At 42.3% G+C, this 23,838-nt stretch overlaps 1 protein-coding gene across 1 annotated transcript in view; it reads left to right on the top strand.

Moving 5' to 3' along the window:
• Nucleotides 1-3,040: 3,040 nt before the first annotated feature.
• The window catches only part of TNFSF11 (TNF superfamily member 11), a 35,944-nt gene continuing 15,146 nt past the window's right edge, over nt 3,041-23,838 (top strand). The window contains exons 1-2 of the mRNA XM_003934381.4: nt 3,041-3,374; nt 11,192-11,359. Of these exons, the coding sequence (XP_003934430.3) occupies nt 3,156-3,374; nt 11,192-11,359 (387 nt within the window). The 5' untranslated portion in view covers nt 3,041-3,155. The remainder of the gene's footprint in view (nt 3,375-11,191; nt 11,360-23,838) is intronic.

The following is a 23,838-nucleotide window of genomic DNA, read 5'->3' as shown; positions in this document are numbered from 1 at the left end:
CACTAACATATCTGCAGAATAAATGAAGAAATGCATGTGTGACATGACAGGAGAATTTAGCGGTGCCATGGGAGCATAAAACAGAGAGAGCCACCTGGGTTAGGAGAACTGAGAAAGACTTCTGGAGAAGTGACATTTGAGCTGTGAAAGAAAGAAGTACGAGAGTCCTCCAGGTGTAGGAGCTGGAGAGACGTGCATTCCAGGTAAGGGTAGCATTGGAAGCTAATACAGAAAAGGAGTCTGAGTTAGCTTGTGAAGGACTATCAGAGGGCTTTTTAATTTTTTATATATTTTAAAATTTTTGAGACAGAACCTTGCTCTGTCTCCCAGGCTGAGTGTGGTGGCATGAACATGGCTCACTGCAGCTTCAATCTCCTGGCTCAAGCAAGCCACTCACCTCAGCCTTCTGAGTAACGGGGACCACAGATGTGCACCAAAATGCCTGGCTAATTTGCTCATTTTTTTGTAAAGATAGGGTCTCCCTATGTTGCCCAGGCTGGTCTCGAACTCCTGGGCTCCAGTGATCCTCACGCTTCGGGCACCCAAAGTGCTGGGATTACAGAAGTGAGCCACTGTGCTTGACCTATTGAAGGTTTTAATCTCCAGAGTTTTTACTTTATACCAACAACACTTAGAAGCCATCAAAGAATTGCAGGTATGGAAATGACATATACGTTTCCTTTTAGAAGAAAATTCTGATCCGTATGCACAGAATTCTTCAGGGGGCAAGTGTGATTAATTCAGATAAGATATCGTGTGGCTTAGACTGGGAGACTGGCAGAGGCTTTGAAGATTCCTTTGCTCAATTTTTATTCAGCAAGTATTTACTGTGCACCTATTATAGCAGGCAGCATTTTAGGAAGTGGTGAATGTCATAGAGGTGAATAATACAGCAAGAGTCCTTGAACAAATGGGGTTTATCTATTAATTGGGGAGTGGAATATTGACAAAGGAATAAGTAAATACATAGGCAAGAAAGAGACATTACCTTTGAAAAAGCAGCAGGTAGACTGACAGTGGAGTATCTAATACCTCCTATGGAAGCCAAAATGCAGCGAGATGACATTTTTGGAGTACTGGTAGAAATGTCATATGAAGAACTCTGTAGGAATGTAACATATGGTCTCATATATGAAGCTCCTGGGTCAAGCATCTCTGAACATTATTCAAGGATTTGAGGGACTTTCTTGTAACCTGAGGATCAAGATGTCAAGGAATAAAAAGCATGTATAAACTATTGTTATATAAAAACCCATTTAAAAGAATAGAAGACACTATAGTAAAGTCATTGTAGGTTTAGTTGTTAGAACACATTTGAAAAATGTTTGATCCCAATAAATATTTATAAGAAAGAAGAAATTTGGAATTATTTCCTGATTCAAGGAGGGGGAGCAGGATAAGGAGGAAGAGGAGGAGGAGGAGGGGGAGGAAGAGACAATAAACTTACCTTCCAAAGTTAACAAACAAAAAGTAGGAAGAGGCCAATGACTGCAAGGAGTAAAAGATTAACATCAATTGTTTCTGTGTTTGAGTTTGAAAATTTTTTGTCCCTTCACCAAACTAGATGTTGATACATATATAAATGCTAAAGGCATTTTTGATTTTGAACAAATCATTTTCTTTGTATGGGTGCCTTTTAAAAAAAATCCAACCTGGTTACTCTTCTTCAACATGTACTGAGGTCTAAGGGTTCAATTTAGAACACATGCTTTAATAACACAGAGACCTGTCATTTGTCACAAATCTCGTCTGGGGAAGTACTCATTAGCGAATTAGGCAGAAAGAGGATGCACAATAAAAAAGCAAAGTAGTCCCTTGATATCCATGGAAGATTGATTGGTTCTAGGAAACCACCGAACCCCTCCTCGCAAATACCCAAATCTATGGATGTTCAAGTTTCTTAACATATTGTGGCATATTTACATTTAGCCTACACACACCCTCCTGTATACTTTAAATTATGGCCAGATTATTTATAATACTTAATACAGTGTAAATGCTATGTAACTAGTTGTGTATCATCTGGGAAATAATCACAAGGAAAAAAGTCTACACATGTTTAGTCTAGACATAGCCAGCCATTATTTTTTCAAATGTTTTTGATCCATGGTTCATTGATTTCACAGATATGGAATCCATGGATACTGTGGGCTGATTGTATTACTTAAAAAGTGGAACATTCCAAGTTTTATGGGTGTTTAAATCAGTCAGCACCTTCCTTCTGAAGATGTATCAGATTTGTGAGCAATGTTAATTATTTTTCTTTTCTCACTAAGGGCCACAGTTCTGAATAGAGGATTTTAAAAAGCCCTAGCAAGGTTTCTTTAGCAACGAAGCTAACATTTAACTATACCATCAGCTTTGTGTAACATTTATTTCCTGACCCTTGGATGAGCCCTCCTCGGATGCCTGCTTCTGGCTACACACCCCTTTACCCTTTTCTCTGCACCGTTTTCATCTTTATAAGGCCAGAGTTGGTGTCTAAAGGTTCTCTACTGCCACATTCAAGACCTGCCTCATTCAAAGTCACGTTCAAGATGCAGAAATGGGGATTTGGGAAGGCAATCCTGGAATTTTCTAAGTCTTCCAAAATACTTTGAGAAGCTATCTTTGGAACCAGTTTTGTGGGGAGAGGTTGGACAGGAAGGGTCTTCAGAGATCATCAAATTCAACTTTCTAAATCCTAGGGAGTAAACGGAGGCTCCAGGATGTGAACTGCAGGAGGAAGGTCTGCGGTGCCACCCTTCTCCTTCAGCCAAGGTCTCCTCTGTGTCTTCCTTAGCATCTCTTGGACCTTCGGAAAGACAGCTGAGGATGGCAAGCGGAGTCTGGAACTACTGGAGTCGCCTCCTGCCTTCTCCTCCGAGGGCCCCCAAGAAGGAGGCCCTTCAGAGACACACAGAGAGAGAGGGAGGGCGAAAGGAAGGAAGGGGAGCCAGAGGTGGGAGTGGAAGAGGCAGCCTCGCAGGGGCTGATTGGCTCCCGAGGCCAGCGCTCTCCGAGCGGTTTATAAGAGTTGGGGCTGCCGGGCGCCCTGCCCGCTCCAAGTCGGCGTCCAAGTCGAGGACCCGCCGCAGCCTCCGGAGTTGGCCGCAGACGAGAAGGGGAGGGAGCAGGAGAGGGAGGAGAGCGCCGGAGCTAGCGGGCCGAGCGCCATGCGCCGCGCCAGCAGAGACTACACCAAGTACCTGCGTGGCTCGGAGGAGATGGGCGGCGGGCCCGGAGCCCCGCACGAGGGCCCCCTGCACGCCCCGCCGCCGCCCGCGCCGCACCAGCCCCCCACCGCCTCCCGCTCCATGTTCGTGGCCCTCCTGGGGCTGGGGCTGGGCCAGGTCGTCTGCAGCGTCGCCCTGTTCCTCTACTTCAGAGCACAGGTGAGTGGCCACCTTCCCAGGGGTGCGCGGCCAGAAGCGCTCCTCGCAGTCCGCCCGCACTTGGAAACTGAGTCTGGCCACGGGGCTGAGCTCCCCAAGCTTGCATTATTCAGGAGGGGAAAGTGACTCTGAAAGAGGGTGTGTCGGGCTCGGGGACGGCCTGGCGCGGGGCTGTCGGGCGCGCTCTGCTCTCGGCGCACGCCCCCCAGCCTCGCCGCGCGCCGGGGCCAGGCTCCGCTGGTCACACAGTGGGTTTGTTGAATCTCACCGCGTCCCCACGCAGGGAGACAGCACTGGCCGCTCACCTCTTCTGGTAGTTATTGCACACTTTTTTCCTCTGTGATTTCTCACTTGAAGTTAAGAACCAACTTCTGATCCGTCAAAAAAAAAAAAAAAAAAAAAAAAGCGCCTTCACTTGGGCATCCACCCCTCCCTTCCCGCCCACCGCCCGGCAGATTTCGGTTCCTGCGCCTGGCCGCTCTGCAGGTGTGCTGGGTCCACAGTGCTGGAGGGGTGCGCAGAGTGGGAGGTCTCGATGCTTGTGCCAGGTCGCCCAGTGGGTCGGCAGAATGACACAGCGCGACCAGAGAGCCGCGGGCTCGGGACGGGGGCTCTGCGGCTGTGGCGCTGTCCGGTGAGGGCCAAGGAAGAGGGACAGCCCCACGTGCCTGCCAGAGAGGTGGGCGGAGGAAGGAAGCGAGGTGTGTGTGGTGGCACGGTGTTACTACAGTCTAGCAAATAACCAACCTTCGAGAAGATGAAGAGGTTTTTTTTTGCACGACGGTTCGTAACTGCAAGGAGATAGTAGGAAGGAAGGGGTAAATTTGTAATATTATGCTTTCTGGTGGTTTATGCTCTTGTGTTTTCTTGGAAATTGCAGTGCAGTTGGTTGGATTCATTCAAATATTCTTGTCTGGTGCTGTGAACTCTTTCTCAAAGGAAGTGGGGGGCTGACTGTGCATTTTTTTTATGGGAAAAGAAAGTTGGGTTTGGACGACATTCGTTTTTCAGATTCAAAGGTGATTACTAAACCAAACGGGATGCATCAAAACATGGCATTGCTTGGATTGTATGGTTTTTTGACATGTGCCAATGTCTTGAACTCCATTACTTTTAATCATAGGCTTTTTGTGAAGTGTTCATTATCCGCTTGTTTGCATTTTCTAGAACTAGTGTGATTACCCACTAATAGTAGAAATGCCATGAGCCATACTTCAGAAAATCTGCATTAAATATAATCTACCCATTGAGAGTTTTTTCCCCCAAAAGACAACTTACTGGCAACACAGATAACACAAATCTGTACAAAAGCGACTAAAAGTCTTTCTTTGATTGGAGTGTGTTGCGGTCAAGAATGGTTCACCCATTTTCCCATCGAGCATTTTGTTAATAACCCCATGTAGTGCTTGTGCATGGAGTGCCAGCATCGTGCATGGCCCCATCACCTGCGATGGAATGAATTAAAAATCATTTATTCAACACACAGTGCCCACCTACAATGGGCATGGAGCCAGGTAACAGAGGGGCCTAATCAAACTGTTAAAATTCTTAGTCAACCAAAAGAGCAACATTCAGAAAAGAGGTCAAAGATGCAGTAGTTCTCCACTGTAAATCTTTTCTAACACCTTAGGGATATGGCATTTTCATTGCTGTAACAGTGAAGACAGTGTTCAGTGTTGAAAGGGTGGTAGGGAATGAAGGAGTTCTAGGAACCATGAACAGCTTGGCTTGGCAGGAGCTGTGGAAATCAGTGGCATGGCTATGTAGGAAAGAGTGACTGGCTGGGCTCTTGTTACAGTTGTTGAGCTTTTCCATAGGAATTCTCAGTGGTCCCCATGGGCTGAGGAGTCAGGGCTTTCAATGATCTCCCATCATCATTTAGCAGTCTTTTTTTTTTTTTTTTTGAGACGGAGTTTCGCTCCTGTTACCCAGGCTGGAGTGCAATGGCGCGATCTCGGCTCACCGCAACCTCCGCCTCCTGGGTTCAGGCAATTCTCCTGCCTCAGCCTCCAGAGTAGCTGGGATTACAGGCACGCGCCACCATGCCCAGCTAATTTTTTGCACCTTTAGTAGAGACGGGGTTTCACCATGTTGACCAGGATGGTCTCAATCTCTTGACCTCGTGATCCACCCGCCTCGGCCTCCCAAAGTGCTGGGATTACAGGCTTGAGCCACCGCACCCGGCCATCATTTAGCAGTCTTAATGCTGTATGAATAATAGTAGAAAACTCAAAATCCTTTTTCAAAGTAAACATGTGAGTTAGGAAGTCTCCTTTGGAGAAGTTAATGCCATCAGACTTTGGGGTACGGTTTTCTTAAATACCATGAAAATTCAGTTCCTCTGACTTCTGCAAAATACTTTAGCCATTAGTCTGAACCCACTTTTGTACTGCATCTTAAAAAGGCCAACTCCTTCAGTAAAGAAACAATATTAGGAACAGTATGTTCATATGAATATACCACTAGATCTGGATGCATTTTACTGGATATTGTGTCTTCATTTGTTACCGGAAAAAGTCCTAATCATTTTGAGATACATTCTGAAATAGTTACAAATAAAAACAGCCATGGTGTCTAGAATTTGTTTCAGAATAATTTCTGGTTGCTTACAGATGAAAAAAGATTTGCCATACACCGGTAATAGTTGAAGTGCTGATGAGTGCATGGGGGTTCACTCTGTAGTTCTTTCCTCTTTTATACGTGTTAGAGACTTTCTTTCAAGGTCTTAGTTAAGAGAATAGTCTCCATGCGACCTGTGGCTGATTTAACATTTTCACTTATATCAGCTCTATTGGATTAGAACTTGGTACAAAATAAATCATAGTAGTTTTTTGATTTCCACTGAAGTTGTGAATCAGCTATTTGGGGTTTCTAAATGCATTTGAATAAGAACAAATATCCAGTAACGTGTTTGTATTTTACAGTTAAAAAACGATGAGAGAAATCAGTTTTATTGTTTTCGTTTAAAGGTGGAGAAAAGAAGGCATGCAAATCATCGAGGAAAAGCCGTTGAGTTTTTAAATGCATTTAGAAGAATGCCCAGAATAGTGTAAAAATTACAGTGACTATTAAAAAAATTGTTTTCTTGAATGTTTGAATAGATAAAATTAAATCAGCCTCCTGAACGTTTGCGGATTGTCTGTGCCTAGATTTAAAAAAGACATATCTACTCAATCCAGTGTAGCTTGGCTTTTCCCCCGCCACCCTGCCAAAGAGAAAATAGTGTGTGGTTTCTGCTATATATTTACCACATACTATCCATGCTTTGGTTTACAAAGAAAAACAAAAAACCCTTTCAAAAAGTTGCTCTGTGTGTGTGTGTGTTTCTTTAACATTCGTATAACCATATTCAAAGCTTAGGGTTTAGCTATAAGATAAGCTTTTCAGAAAACTCAAGATCTTTTGCCCTTTTAACTTCTTCCCTCAATTCCCCAATAGGTACAAACCAACCTCCCTGCTTGTTTGTTACCCAGGACAACAGCCACTACTGAAAATCTGATGTAGAGATGTGCACTGCCTGTTTGAAAACACAGATAACAAAGTAGCACAAACGTCAAGCATCCTGCCTCATTTAACCCTACAAATGATTAAGTTTCAAGGAAGTTTAAAAAGTGAGACAGTGTATTTCATAGACATCACATAGTAGGACAAATGCATTTTTTTTTTTTTTTTTTTTTGAGACGGAGTTTCGCTCTTGTTACCCAGGCTGGAGTGCAATGGCGCGATCTCGGCTCACCGCAACCTCCGCCTCCTGGGTTCAGGCAATTCTCCTGCCTCAGCCTCCAGAGTAGCTGGGATTACAGGCACGTGCCACCATGCCCAGCTAATTTTTTGTATCTTTAGTAGAGACGGGGTTTCACCATGTTGACCAGGATGGTCTCGATCTCTCGACCTCGTGATCCACCCGCCTCAGCCTCCCAAAGTGCTGGGATTAGGACAAATGCATTTTAACAGTCCATTTTAAGTCAGATACTCAAGATTTATTTAATGTTTTCAGACATGTCTAAGTACAATGAATTCATTTGTTACTCAGTTTACTGTGACTTTTGGTGGAATTTCTGCGTTCCTCAATGAAGTGTAAGTTTCATGAAGACAGGGACTGCTTGCCTTGCACACCACCTTATTGATAGCATCTAGCCCAGTGCCTGGTATGTTTAATTTACCGAAAAATCTTTTCTAATGATTTGCAACACTACAGGTATGTCAATTTCTCATTGTAATATGCCAATTATCAGATTAGTAGCTAAAATAGTATAATTTTTCAATCATGCAATCCTCCAACCAGACTACTGTGTGCCAGTAGGTAGGTTGTTGTGTAGGTAATACATTCGTTCAGTCAGTTGGTGGGCGTTTGCTGAGGGTCCAGCATCAGTCTGGCTCTCTCCCTGCCCTGCAGTTCCTTCAGCTTAGAGGCCCTCATTTACCTGTGTATGTAACTGGCCTTGCACCCTGGACTTCTCCTCCTCCCTTTTCTCCTAGTCTCCATTTTCAGGAAAGGAGGGCTGCAAGGGCACTGGAATGAGAGAGATGTGGTTGAACGTTAAAAATAAATTTCTAGGCCGGGCGCGGTGGCTCAAGCCTGTAATCCCAGCACTTTGGGAGGCCGAGGCGGGTGGATCACGAGGTCGAGAGATCGAGACCATCCTGGTGAACATGGTGAAACCCCGTCTCTACTAAAAATACTAAAAATTAGCTGGGCATGGTGGTGCGTGCCTGTAATCCCAGCTACTCATGAGGCTGAGGCAGGAGAATTGCTTGAACCCAGGAGACGGAGGTTGCGGTGAGCCGAGATCGCGCCATTGCACTCCAGCCTGGGTAACAAGAGCGAAACTCCATCTCAAAATAAATAAATAAATAAATAAATAAATAAATAAATAAATTTCTAATGTGTGATCCTTGAGTAAACAAAATAAATGAGTATATTAAAAGCAATTATGCCATGCATTCTTGATTTCTTTGGGGGAAAAAAAAAAAACAACACTGATGGACATTTAACTCTAATGCTGCATTCCAAAACAGTGGTTCTCAACTGCACATTCAAAGTATTTGGGAAGAGGTCCAATGATTGGACCCTACCCTTAGGGACGTTGATGAAATTGGCCCAGTGAGGGGTGGGGTAGGAGTGAGATGGGATCGGGGTATGGGCATTTTTTAGGAGAAAGGGGACAAAATCTTTGCATTGTATTTATTTGCATCAAATCAGTAACCATTATTAACTGTTGCAATATCTTTGTACGAATTGATGTTACTTGTGAAACAATTTTTAAATTGGTGTCCAGGGAACTTTGGAATGATTTCTTTCTTTTTTTTTTTTTGAGACGGAGTTTTGCTCTTGTTACCCAGGCTGCAGTGCAATGGCGCGATCTCGGCTCACCGCAACCTCCGCCTCCTGGGCTCAGGCAATTCTCCTGCCTCAGCCTCCTGAGTAGCTGGGATTACAGGCATGATGTGCCACCATGCCCAGATAATTTTTTTGTATTTTTAGTAGACACGGGGTTTCACCATGTTGACCAGGATGGTCTCGATCTTTCGACCTCGTGATCCACCCGCCTCGGCCTCCCAAAGTGCTGGGATTACAGGCTTGAGCCACCGCGCCCGGCCTTGGAATGATTTCAATAGCAGAAAATCTATATTTTAAAGCATGACTTCTCAAACTTTAATGTAGATAAGAATCACCTGGGATCTAGTTAAAATGAATATTCCCAGGAAGTGTGCCAGGGTAAAGCCTGAAATTCTACATTTCTAGCAAGCCCTCTGTGAGCCCATGATGCTACTGATTGGACTGCCCTGAGGCTCAGGAATGTAGGGGCCCGGTACGGTGGCTCATGCCTGTGATCCCAGCACTTTAGGAGGCCAAGAAGGGAGGATTGCTTAAGCCCAGGAATTCAAGACAAGCCTGGGCAACATAGCAAGAGTCCATCTCTACCAAGGAAAAAAAAAGAAATTCGCAATTAGCCAAGCATGGAGGCCTGCACCTGTAGTCCCAGCTACCTGGAAAGCTGAGGAAGGAGGATTGCTTGAGTGTAGGGATTTCAAGGCTGAAGTAGGCTATGATTATACCACTGTACCGCAGCCTGAGTGGGGGTGACAGAACAAGACCCTGTCTCCAAAAAAGAAAAAGAATAAAGGGAACTGCCCCTTTCGTTAGACAGCCCTTAGCTTGTCAGCAGGACTCCAACTTAGCCAAGTTTAGGGTCCCCAGGCATTTCCCTACTAAGGCCACATTATTCCTTGGGCTCAGCAGTTTTCTGGTGGCGCACCAGTTCAGGCCTTTCCATGATTCTTCTTTCCTGAGATCTGAACCCAGCGACCCTTCATTTAAGTTGTCCAGGCTTTTCTGGTCTTGTGGGATACATATTGGCATAAGTAAGCCTTTTTAGTTTTCCAAAGTGTGTGATTGAAAACTTTCCTTGTATAAAAGCTCACATACTAATTATTCTAAAGAACATAGGAAAAATAAACACAGACTGTACACAATTTTGCTTCACGGTGGTATCTCTTCCGTGATGATTATAGGTAATCCTTGTACGTGCAAGACTGAAAATAATAAAATTTGTTATTAGTGGGTGCACATTTGTTAAAAGGCTGTCATTTCATTTTGAGAATCTCAGACATGGATAGGCTGCTTTTCAGTTTATTTCTAATGACTGGTTAATAAACCAACATATCATTCTGATTACTTTTAAAAAGAGAGAAAGAAAAACTTGTCATTAATTTGGACTGAGCTTTGTAAACTTATGTAGCTTTTCTTTTTCACCTAGTTTGTACCTGCTAATAAGACAATGCAGATGAAGTGAAGTACCTTGAATATTTGACAAAGACAAGTTAAATTTTCATTATTAAAACAGGTGATAGCTAATTATTGCTACTCTTTACCTTTACTTGGCAATTGAAACCACCTGAAAGGCTTGGAAGAAGCAGGCAGACAATTTTAAAGAGTAGTGATTAAAGATATTCTAATGCTAGACACCTATACTTAACAGGCAATCAGCTAATTACTCAACGGGTATATTTTGGTTGGGACAGTTCCTTCCATTACAGGAACGTTAGCATCCCTCCAGCACACATCTGTCATATCTGCTCATGCAGCCTCCCCACCCCAGTGTGATGACACCAAATATTACCTGCACCCATTCCCAAACACCACCTGACAGGTATACCACTTCAGGCTGAGAAACACTCATGAGAGGGTCAACAAAAAAGACATTACATGTCTGACTTCAAGTTTTGTTTGGAGGTAGAAAATGTATTTTTCTCTCTCTTCTTTGGCTGATTAAGGAAAAAGGGCCAGGCAAACATGGTGGTTAAAGACGACGTTGATTTCACCTGATTTATGTAGGCTTCATGCTTTGAATTTCAAAGTGGGCCTCATAATCCCATCTAGCATGTTGCATATAGCTGATTTAAAGACAAAAAGGTATTTAAAGGCAGAGAAAGTATTTAAACACCAACACTTCCTCTACATGCAGTGACCACATGTGATTTCCTTGGTGCCCCTCCCCTCTATGAACACTTTCATGTTGCCAGACAATTTTGACAATTTCCCCCATGAATCACGCACATACACTTCTGTCATTGTTAAAAGTCCACCGCAGGACTAACTGTGCCTTGTGCTATGGATGATAGTCAGCTACTCATTCAGATGAATTAGAAGTCCATTATTTTCACCATCTTGAGAGTCATTGTATTAACTATTAATCGTTAGGAACATAAAGACTCTTGCAAGCATGAATTTTTTGTTCTTAAGTCATACTTTATTAAATTGCAGGATGATTAGTGATAAGCACTCTAACGTCCTTACTATTTCTCCTCCTCAGATGGATCCTAATAGAATATCGGAAGATGGTACTCACTGCATTTATAGAATTTTGAGACTCCACGAAAATGAAGATTTTCGAGAGACAGGTCTGGAGAGTCAAGACACAAAATTAATACCTGATTCATGTAGGAGAATTAAACAGGCCTTTCAAGGAGCTGTGCAAAAGGTAAGGGCACACTGAGGCTGATAAGTCAAGGGCCCTTGCTGACTCTGCCAGTACTGAAAATTAAAACTGGCTAAGTGCTGTTGACTCTGTTCTTTTTATTCTAATAATTTGTAAAAGAGCTACAGGGAATGTTTTAAAGAGATGAGCAGAATTCTTTTGAAGTTGGTAGTGATTGATTATGGCAACCAGGGATGTTCATGCAAATATTTTTTTCTTTCCTTTTTTTTCTTTTAAAGAGGAGGGATTTAAATTCACACTTGGAAGAAAGCCTAAGGTGGCTGTGGCCTATCCGTGAGTCAGTTTGCCATTTTGAATTCCCTGACCTAGAAACCATCCCTGCAGTTCACAGGACTTTCTGGTAGCAGTTTTCTTTCTGTTTGGCTTTGTAATGGCAGGACCGCCTATTCCACATCTGTTGATAGAGGGCTCTGATGAGAAGCAGCTGTAACTCTTAGTCCTTTGCTGTCATCTGTGGTGAGGAGGTAAGTAGGCAGAGCAGGAAACGATGTGAGATGGAGATTCTGTGCCCGTGTTCTCATTTTCTGGGAGAGCTGAATGACAAGAGAAGAGTTAGGGTCAGAGAATACCAATCACTTCTCTTACACCAACAGCCCCAATTGAGAAACGCTGTGATAGCTGCCTGTTTTACTTTCCTGGACAAAGCCACCTAAGAATTCTGCAGCCGAAGAATTATTTTACTTACTGACTCCACCGAAACCTACGTAGAACACAAACAGTGACCCCAGTGCGAAACTTGTGTGTGTGTTACATATCGGCATGCATGCATGCATCTACTTACACATCCTAGTCTCTATCTTGCAACTCCCTGGTTCTCTGGTCATTCCAGAGTAACTCTCAACTTCTCAAAGCCCTTACCTCTAAATTTAATTTGAATTTAGTTTATTTTTTTAAATCCACATATAGTAATATAATTATTTAAAAAGAGGACATGTGTCAGAGGTACAGGTAGAAAGATGTACCTGTTTTATAAAGCCAGCTAACAAAAGTAAATGTTTGGAATACCCTGAAAGTTGAGATTTGCTGTATTTTATCAAATCAAAGATACCACCAATTTTCAGCCTACTTTATTATTTCATGCATCACTAAGAAAGAAGAAACTATTGATGAAAAAACACACATGATCATCATAGGTTCTAGTTGCATCTTAATTCTAGAGATATCAAAATGTTAAAAATTGTGCATTGTAGAATGCATGAAGTACCTATTAGTCTAATGTGTTAAGAAAACACATTTCTTACGAAAATTACTTTTTCATTGTAATTAGTGTGGAGGTGCTTGACTTTGTGCAGTAGATGTATTATATGTTTAAATTCAGTGATCTTTAATCTTACAGTATAATTTTTGAGCTATAGCAACAGGAATTCTGTTACTCTATTCATTTTTATTGTTCTGTTTTATATTTCTTTGTTATTCGCCCACTTGTGACACTTACCTCTTAAATACTAATCTGTCTATAAACAACTATTCACATGCACTAGGGGGCAATCTACTGGTTCAAAACTGCATTTCATATTAAGGTAATTCTGGTCAGGCAAAAGATTGTGTACTAATACTCTGTTTAGATTGACCTATGTTGTAAGTCCTCAAAATGATGAGATAAACTTTTAATTTCAGTGATGTGCTGGTTCTTAAAAATCCTTTGAGTTTCTTACGGAAGAAAGTATGGAAAATCAGCCAAGTTAATTCTGAAAATAAATAATATGAAGAACAAAGGCAAGGACGGTGTGCACACTTGGAATCCCAGCACTTTGAGAGGCTGAGATGGGAGGATCACGTAAGCCCAGCAGTTTAAGAACATGCTGGTCAACATAGTGAGGCCTCTATTTCTACAAAAAAAGAAAAAAAAATTAACTGGCCATGGCAGCATGTGCCTGTAGTTCCAACTACTCAGGAGGCTGAGGTGGGAGGACAGCTTGTGCCTGGGAGGTGGAGGCTGCAGAAACCTGCAGTTGTGCCAGTGCACTCCAGCCTGGCAGCCTGGGTGACATTGCAAGATCCTGCCTCAAAAAAAAAAAAAAAAATAGAGCGAAAGAAAGAAAAGAAAAAGATTATTAACATTCAAGAATGGTTCAATCCCAACAGGTTAAAGGGAAAAAATATATTACCATCTCAGATCCTGAAAAGTGATTGACAAAAATTTTCACCATTTCTGATGTTTAAAATCCATTAGAAAACAGAACTGGATGGATTCTTGATGTTATTATAAATGTCTCAAACTAAAAGTTACCTAATGATTAAACAAGAGCATGTTTCTTAAAGTCGGGAACATGGCAAAGATGCTCATTGTCCCTATATTATTTAACATTGTTCTGAAGGTGCTAGCTAATGTAATTACATAAGAGAATGAAATAAGAAAATACGTAAAGAGAAAAGAAGGCAGAATTTGCATGTGATATATTTATATACTCAGGAGAATTCAAAAGAAGATGAAATGCGACAGGCAAAATAAAATATCAGTTTGTAAAAATTAATAAGTAATAATCACTAGCTGTCCTCATTTCAAATAACTAGAAAACATAAATAACAGATTTCATTCATAATTTTTTAAAATGCTCTAAAAATAAACATAACAAGAAATGTACAAGGCTTATAGGAATAAAACTAGAAACCTCTACAGAGGCATTTAAAATATGACTGGAGAATGTAAAGACATGACAATGCACAGTCATCATAATTTTTGCAATCTAACTTGGGCCAAGGACAGCAGACAAATCCTTGGAAGAGAATAAGCGGCTTCAAGTAGAGCTTATTGTGTGTCTCTCTGTGTGTGAATGTACGTATATATATAATTTAATATACTACTACATTACTTTACATAAGTGAGCATACTCTGAATTCTTAAAAAACATATTGAAAAATTTTGTTTATCCTTTTAAAAACATTATAGCAATTTGTCTTGTCCTAAGTGAAAATAAATCCCAGATTGAGAGAGTATTTGGAAGCCAACTGTTGCTCACTGGCAGTAACGTCCCTTAACACTTAGTGTGGCTTCAGTGAACTTTTCTATCACTTCCTGCATTATCAGAACGTTGTCCCACTTCCTTTGAGATTTCCAAGTGACTCCATAGGCAGTATGGAACACCAGTTCGTATGTAAAGTTGTTAGTGAGAATAATGGCAGGATTTTCCCTATTTTAGGATCCTTTTGGAGACCTGATGCCTCATTCCAAATGAGTAACACTAATCATGAGACATTCACTACTTGGCAAACCATATGGAGAAAATCTGTGGTCAAGGAGGAATCATCAACTGCACTTAGTAAGAGCACAGAGTCTTAATTATGTTGATAGATTATTATGACTCACATGAAGAGTAGAACTTTATTTCATCAATTTCACATTTGCTGTTGTTTTGTTATAGGATCTTAGCCTTTTGCATAGGTAATAATATTAGACACAACTAATCCTTTCTAAAGAATTATAAATTAAAGCTGTTATACTATACCAATGTGTGTTTGGGGGTAGAAGATGCCATTTCTTTCCCCTAGACAAGATCTTTAGGAAGAAGACATGTCTTATTTATACCTTATCATTAGAATCAACCAACATTCATTAAGTGTATATATAATGTGCTAGGCACCTTGCTGTGTCTTTCCCTGTAGCTAAGGACTTACTCTTCTCTTACTCTATTCAAATAATGATTTACCAAATGTGTTATCCTTTGATAAGGATTATTGGTTAATATGACATTCTGCATATCTTGCCAAAATAATCAGATTTCTCATTTCTCTTGCCAATGCTGAAAATAGGATGGATGCATTATGCATTCTTAAGTAAGTTTGTATCTTAAGTTTTATTTCTAATATAGATGTTGAGTGGATGCTTAAGACAGAATTACATGTGTGGCTGGAATCATTATTGAGAGATCAACCCATGCAGTGGTAGCAGATACCAGACATAAGCACAATATCACATTATATGTGTGCAAAAAGTGGTATTTACCCAGCCTGTCTTTGGTCAGACATGTAATGCTGTTTTTTTTCTACATTTTTGTTTGTGGCTGGGTTTTCTGGGCTTCCCCTGCCCCCTTTAGCACAGAACTCTGAAAGCCTCTTAGTGATCCAACCCTACCAACCACAATTTATAAAGTCTATCATAACAGTCTATGACAATAAAGCAAACGCTAGTATAAATATGGTGTCTGATTTAGAAAGTGATTCTTGTTTCCAGTTTCACAGCCTCCGTGCTTCTGCCAGCCAGTGGGGGTAAGGAAGTAGTGAGTTCAGACCCAAACAAGGACTACCCAGCATGGCAGTGAGGGCACTCAGCCCACAGACCTCTTGGCCAGACTAGGTAGAAAGCCGTCTGTTTATGCACTCACTATACATGCTAAGCACTTGAGCGGTGACTGTACTTGACTTTAGTGTGCTGGCTTGTTAATTTCATATTGGGTGCCTGTTTGCAGTTACCTTCCTGAAACTTACTTGTAAAGGTATTTGAAAGAATAATGTGCAGGAGAAAGGTCAATAAACAAATTGCACACATCACTTTCTTTTCCAAAATGGGATGTTCAGTGCATTCAAGATGATCCCCTGGGATGTGGGAAAGAAGCATAGGGACTTTCTGTATATGTATTTTTTAAGATTAGCTTTTAAAGGCTGTGCTTTAGCAAATATTTTGTAATGTACAAATACAAGGGAGTGATTTTATTTAATATTTAAATAAATAAATATGTACATTTGAGAGCATGAAAAATTTTCTCCCTGATGGAGCTGCACAGTCAGCCATTTTTACAGATCATGGAGTGAAGCTGCAAGCTCCATCAGGACGAGGACCACGGCCATTTTGTACACATCTGAATATATTACACTTAATTTATTCTTAGGAATGAATGGAGAAAAGCATAAGTAAATGAGCAATGACGTACTGAACTCCACAAACTAATATTTTACATCAACCAACTCATAAAGTCATTCAGAATGGTATAAGCCTGGTTCTCATTTATATGATACTGTCTTACCAGACTGAGAATTGATAATTAGGAATATGATAGCATGAGGCAATAATGCTTCAGTACAATAATAACACAGGTTTATTTTTGTTAGAAGTTACCTCTAGCTGGTCCTCTCACATCAGTCACATTTTCATCAGGTTTCTTTGCCCTGTACAGCCTGACTGCTATGTAGAGGTGGACTTATAATGTGAACTAAAAACATGATTCTGGCTCCATATATGAGTTAAATTTGATAAAATTCTCTGACTTCCCTCCTTAATAGGAAAAGGCAATGATATTGTAATGACTGCCAATAAGTTATCTTGTTGGCATGTGCTTGACCAACCATTTCCTGGAATATAAGCGTTTGAGTCTCTAAAGACTTAATTGGAGAACAGGAAGTAAGACCAGAGAGCCATAATTATTAAACAATTCATTCTTAACTAAAATTCTTTTTTATTCCCTGCCAATCAGCTACATATTTGGTCTCATCTTCAGAATTCATAATGTAGAATTCAGAATTTGCAATATCCTCTGATATTAAGATTAGTGTACCCAAAGATTTGTACCACTTTGATCCTCAGTGAAATAGTCACTGTTATTTGGTATAGTCTGAGCTGGGTAACAAAGAGACCCATACATTCAGTGAACTAAGAAAGAAGCTTTTTCTCTCTCACATACAATCTGGAGGTGAGTCATCCAGGACCAGTAGGGATGCTCCTCTGTTCTCAACATGAACCCACCATCTCTGTTTCCAAGTTGGCTTTTCCATTTGATGTTATTTCTAGATCGGGGAAGGGTAAAGGAAACGAAAGACAGTACCTGGGAGTTAAGACAGCACTCTAGTAGCATCATATTGGCTGCAAGTTGCTGATAGACATCTTGCTGCAAGGGAGGCTGGACAAGGTAGTCTCTAACTGAGCAGCTATTTGTCCACAAAGCTTGAGGAAGGGAGTTGCCTATAACTAATAGTCAAAAAGGAGTGGAAGGAGATGAGGGGACAATGAGCAGTCTCTGACATTCACTAAACCCTATTTAGGTAGGAAGGTGAACTCACTACATGAGCAAGAGTTAACTCTGAGAATACATAAGTCTATTAAAAACTTTAATGGTCAAGATTGTATTTTCAAACGGTTAAAATACTTTGGGATTATTTAGATTGCAAGAGAGAGAGAAATTTCAAAGTAGATTCAACAGCATTCATCTTTTTGAGGAAGTTTCAAAGGTCTATTTAGAGATTGCATCTGTGATTGTTGAATAAACCTTAATTGTCACCTGCACACCTTCTGCTGGGTTTTGTAGATTAAAAAGAGCCTTAATTAAAAACTAGAAAGTTCATCAGTTAAGTGATTGTGTTTTCTACCTATGGGAAACAGATCTCCTTGAACTGCAATCTCCGTTATTATAATGAGCCCATTCCTATTTTTAAACTAAAGTAAATAAGGAATCAATTGAAATTTAAATAGATTATAACCACTTGTGAAATTGTAATAATTGAAGTTGTTATATGCTGCTGTTTCTCATTTGCCTATTAGTTAAAAGAAGGAGGGCACGGATTAAACCCCATTCATTGCCTTTTTACCTTTGTATCCAAGAATATGTGTCTGAAGAAAGTTTCTCATAAACCCACAAGGATACTTGGGTTTTGGGGCACTCATGTTCTTAAGTCGAGATGTTAGTCATGTAGTGGTTTTCCAATAGGATTTCATCTGTTTACCATAAAGCTTTGGAAACTGCAGTTCAACCCCAATCACATTTAGCATTTATAAAAGCTGTCTTTATGGGAAAGCTGAAGTAAGACCCACATTTTCCTACAAAAACAAGGCATCTATTGCCTTTAGGTCAACAGTAAGTTACTGGCTTTGTACTCAATTTCAGGGGCGACCCAGGAAAGAAGGTAGGAAGCAGGAGGGTTTTCAAGAGGAAAATAACCGGTGAGTAATGTCAGAGGTGGGCTTATCTTTGTGCTACAAGTACCCTAGGATGGAAGAAAAGATATTCTGCATTAACATCTTTAAAGAAACAGAGAGCTGGAAGGACATGCTTGAAAGAGGAGCCTTTGTTATGTGGACTGGGATCTTGGGCCGAGATTCCAGAAGTGGATGAAACTGAGGGTCCTTGGCTGGAAAGCGTGATGGCAAGGGTTAGACTGAATTGTCTGCCAGCAGCGGCAGGAGGGGTGCGGCCTGTGGAACTGAAGAGAAGAATGTGCTTGGAGCAGTGTTTCCCAGACCTGCTGGATCTGAAGACTCACTTGGGGCCCTTGTTTAAAAAAAAAAGAAGAGAAAAGGCCCCCAGATCTGTCAGTGGGGACTCTGATTTGGTAGTCCAGGATAGACTCTCTGATTTCCTCAAAGCATCCTAGGAAGAGGTGAGAGCTACTGATAGACAGGGAAGCCATGGTGAACGAAGTAACTGTATTTAAGGAGGAGGATCAAGCCTGTGTGGGATGGAAGAGGTGTGTCCCGGAAATTGTCGAGAGCTGTCTGTTTCTACAAATGCTTGATCAAACTTTTGGAAGTTCAGGGTCTGGGGTAGTTCCATCATCACTTAGCTTCCTCATCACTAGGCTGCTACGCCCATCCTTAGTCTTTGCCCTTCAAGAATACCAGGTGGTGGTGGTGGTGGTGGTGGCACCAGTAAAAATAATCATTACAATTATAAACCCTTTATATAATTATAAAGACTCATATTCATTGAAAGTTCAAAAGCCCTCAGAACTCTTCTCAGTGCTGGTGGCTGCTCCACATCTGAGCTAGCCTTTCATGGTGAATGACAATACCATCATCTCCACCACCCCACACTGGAAGTCAGAAGACGGTCTTATCCTTTTACTCACTCACTCTTCACCTCTTCCCCCATCCTGTGAATTCTACCCCTTACAAAACCTTCAAGTGTTGTCTCTACTCTGCTCAGTGTGGTGGTCACACGAACAGGGTTCATCGTCCTCTCTTGCCGGGATCCTTGCACCTGGCCACCCCTCCATGGTCTCGCTGCCTGTGGTCCATCCTTTCCATAGCCGAGGGACTTCTAAAATGCACATCTGAACAGGTCATTCCTTTTCTTGATTAAAGCATCCTTCAGCGAATCGCTGTGGTTGTCAGGATGAAGTCTGAGCTGCTGAACGTGTAACAAAAAGTCTTTTCTATTCTGGAAAGCCTCATTCCAGGCCCTGTGTCTTCAGGCTCGTTACCTTGAATGCTCCATGTCATCACCCCCACCTCAACTTGTACTCCATGGGCTCACCATACTATGGTGCTGAGCTCTCCTGACCTGGCCATACCCTTTTGCCTCTCTGCCTCTCTGCTGTAATCAGCAAGTGCAGAGAGGACAAAGAGCATGTCTGTCCTGCGAACAGTGTCCTCAGCAACCCACAGGATGCCTGAACCCTAGCCGCCATCAGTAAACTTTGTTGAATGGATAAATGAATGAATGAATGAATGATGAGCCTTTATGCATAGTCCTTTATATGCCATTCTATGCCCTTCCTTGTGTAATTGGTTTTCTAATTGTCTTTTAAAATCCAACTCAGGCATTACTTCCTGGAGGAGGGCCCCACAGATGCAGCCCACCTACCTGCAGGGTTAGGCGCCCCTCTTGGGCACACACAAGGCTTCTTGTAACAGCGGTAACCGCACAGACCTGGGCCCGGCTGGCTCACTTGAATGTGAACTTTCCAAGGACAGGGTCTGTGTGATGTTTCTTTTCTATGTTTCCAGCCACAGTGGCAAGTACATAGTTGGTGCTCAACGGAAGTTTAAAGAGGTTTAGTGGACGTGTGAGTGCTCTGTGCCCACGGTGCACCTGGTGTGCTCAGGTGATGAGCTGTTTAATTTTGCCAGTAGCTAGCAGCCATGTGATCAATCCACAGGATTCGTAAGGGGCTGGAGGTCACTCACAAGCTCAGTGTCTTCCTGCTTCTTCGAGGAGAGCTCTTTTCTTCTTTGGAGTGCCAACACGTTAGGGACCTTGGGGTTGGGGCGCTTCTTCACTGGCAGCCTTGGCCCTTTCCTTCCTGGCCTCATGGAACTAAAGCAGCTGGCCTGGTACCTCTGACCCCCTTTGAGTCTCATTCTTAGGGAGAAGTCTGTGAGAGCAAAGTCTTTTCCAGAAGAGATGAGGCTTTGTCAATGTAGAAAGCATGGCCAGTGTAAGGTGGCATTATTATTTTTCAAGTGGCAGAGGAAAACAGAGCTATGGTAAATAGTACAGTTATCCCAAGATGCCACACTTTAGTTACTCTGACAAACTTTTAGATGACACTTTTTAAATGAGTAGTATAGTATGAGACATTTGAAAATTGGGCTCTTTATGAAGACTAATATTGCTGTCATAAGACTACTTTATGAAAACCCAAGGGGACCTTTAACTGTAGCAGAAGCTTTCTCATTTAAACCGTGAAGGTTAAACAATAAAAACTAATTTTCTATTCCCAGCATACCCATTGCACTCCCAGGAAAAGCATCAGTCTGCTTTATGAAAACAAGGACACACTATTCTTTAGCCCTTTGCTAGGTAGAGGACATGAGCTGTTTGCAAAAACGTGTCTCTTCCGATCAGCAGACTTCTTTTGGAAGAAATGATCTACCAGTGACTGTACTTGGGGTTTGGGGAGAAAGCCAACTCACATCTTGGTAAAGTTTTTCACTGAAAATTTTCATAGATGGGCATGGGATGGTGGCCGCTGATGCAGTCGGAGGCTGAGCCCAGTGGTAGTGGTGGTACGGGGTGTGTAGAATTCATGTTGAGCAGACTTTGGCTTTAGGAAAATTCGATCAGTCAGTACTTTTATATTAAAAATAAAGAATTACAGGAATCAGAATGTGACTTACAAATTTAAGTTAAGAGTAGCTTTTATCTTCGGGATGAGTGGGGTCTATACCCTACCTGCTTTCTCTCCTCCTGTCTGCCTGCTGGGCCACTGGACCCCTTGCCCACTTCATGTTCCACACTCCCCTCCTTTGGGGAGGGTGAGGACCTGCCCTTTCCCCTCCCCCAGCACTCTCTCCTCTCCCTTCCTGGTGTCTTGTAGGGTTCTGCTCTAAGGAACCTAGGCTACTACCATGATCTTTTACAACATACATTTAGGCAACAGAGAATTCAATGAATCCTGCTCTTAAAGGTCTTTGCTTTGGATGTTTTTGCACCATGGACTCTTCATAGGGAACCCGGGATCACCAGCTTCATCCAGGTGCATATAGATGTTCCCCCAGATCCCATGGATTGCAAGGTCAGTGTGAGCTTTAGGGGAAGGAGGAAAGTGATGCTAAAGCCTATCTCATTCACTATTGCACAACACCTGGTGGCTACTCTTTCTTTGCCTTGTTAGTCAAGAATGCCCTGGAAATATGAGCTTTGCAGTTAAGGATGAGATGTTGTTGAAAGCAGTGTGTGCAAAACCTGCATGCACAGGAGGGCAGGGCTCTTGCAGGTGGAACTAAGAGTAATTTCATGTAGCTGGAACCTATGGCATCCTGAAGCATCCTTCCAGGTGGTGAAGTTTAGGGGTACAGGGGAAGAATAGTTGGGGATTTTGGAGTGGTAACCAAACTAAGTAAAAATTACTGTTTTTCTATATACTCTCATAACCCATCTGACACCAAATGCGTGGTTTGCCCTCACATGAAGCAATTCTCCCAACTCTTCAGACACTAATAGGGTGTTCTACAATTCAATTATGGCACTAACTGTTGGGAGGTGAAAGGCTCAGTCCCACAAGGCTGCCCCACTTCAGATGCCAGTCACAAGTGCCAGGTTGTTGGCCGTATTTCTGACCAACCAGTTACAAATCGGAAGTTCCCATGACCCCCTACTGAGGTTTGATAATATTCTTGAATGGCTCACAGAACTCAGGAAAGCACTTGACTTACTATGACCAGTTTATTAGAAAGGATACGATCAGGATCCGCACAGTGGAAAAGATGCCTAGGGGAAGGTATGGGGATGGGCAGGGTCATGGAGCTTCCATGCCTCTCATGGCATGCCACTCCCTCAGCACCATGCTCATCAGCTAGGAAGGCTGGCACCCTGGCTGAAGCCTATTGTATAGTTTTTATGAAGGCTTCATTACATAGACATAGTGTATTACATCATTGGCCGTTGGTGGTTGATGTCAACTGGGAGGTCAGGAAGTCAAGGGGTGTGATATGGCCTGGCTTCGTGTCTCCACCAAATCTTACCTCGAATTGTAATCCCCATAATCGCCAAATGTCAAGGGCGGGACCAGGTAGAGGTCATGGGGGGTGGTTCCCCCATGCTGTTCTCAGGATAGTGAGTCTCAGGAGGGATGGTTTTTTAAGCATCTGGCATTTCCCTTGCTTGCATTCACTCCCTCCTGCTGCCCTGTGATGAAGGTTCCTGCTTCTCCTTTGCCTTCCACCCTCACTATAGGTCTTCTGAGGCTTCCCCAGCCATGCGGAACTGTGAGTCAATTAAACTTCTTTCCTTTATAAATTACCCAGTCTTGGGCAGTTCTTTATAGCAGTGTGGAAACAGACTAATACAGGCTGGGACTGAAAGGTCCAATCTTCTAATAACATGACTGGCCCCTCTGGAACCAGACCCCAATCTCCAAGGGTCACATCACTGGCATAAACTCAGGTAAGGTTGGAAGGGGCTGATTCTGAATAACAAGGGATGCTTCTGTGACACCTGCCATGCAGGAAATTCCAAAGGCCTTAGGAGCTAGGTGCCAGGAACGTGGGATGAAGACAAATTGCGTATTTCTTATTATATTACAGTATTACACAGGCCCAGTTCTGCGGGGCCTTCCAAGCCCTGGTAAGGAACGTAGACCTGGACCTGAAGTCTGTAAGCAGCCCCTGGAGGATTTTAAGAAGGGACGTGGATCAGTTTGAGGAGGGCGGGAGACAGGAAGAGGTGGCAGGAAGCTTTTATTGTAGTCCTAATGAGAAATGATGAAAATCTGAAGGAAGGTAGTGGTACTTAGGCTGGAGAGGAGGGAGTGGATTTCCCAGCTATTTACAAGGTGGAAATCTGCAGGACTTCTCTGCAGGAATTGGAAACTGGCTATTCATTTTCAGAAATAACCCATGTGTGGCATTCATGTGCTAACTCGGCGCATGAATGCACTATTCTTGTAACTAGGTTGGAGAAGAATTACATGAAGGCTATCATTAAGATGTTAAAATGAATGCATTACATATGTTAACAAGTGTATGAACCCTGTATTATATCTGGCAAACGGGGTGTTAAATCCTTGTTCAGCCAGCCAGATGTCTCTGCAGCTGCTGCTGGTATTGCAGAGGGAGGCAGCCACCTGAGACCCCAGCTATGAGCTGGTGCCAGTGATTTCCAAAGCATCTGGCTGTACAAATTCCTTCTTCTGTGCTCTGATTGACAGGTAACACATGGATCACACAATTCACATCACAATGCACAGGTGAGATTTTCAGTCTGATAAGCTCAGACTCCAGCAACTTGACCTTTTCAGATTATCTGTGCAGCTGAGAATATTCTTAGTTGGAGCTGAAATCTTTTTGTACTATTATTTTCTTTATTTTTTAG

This window comes from Saimiri boliviensis, chromosome 16, assembly GCF_048565385.1.
Source record: "Saimiri boliviensis isolate mSaiBol1 chromosome 16, mSaiBol1.pri, whole genome shotgun sequence".
Lineage (NCBI taxonomy): Eukaryota > Metazoa > Chordata > Mammalia > Primates > Cebidae > Saimiri > Saimiri boliviensis.
Note: the sequence above shows the minus strand (reverse complement) of the source record. Positions and strands in the feature narration are given on the sequence as shown.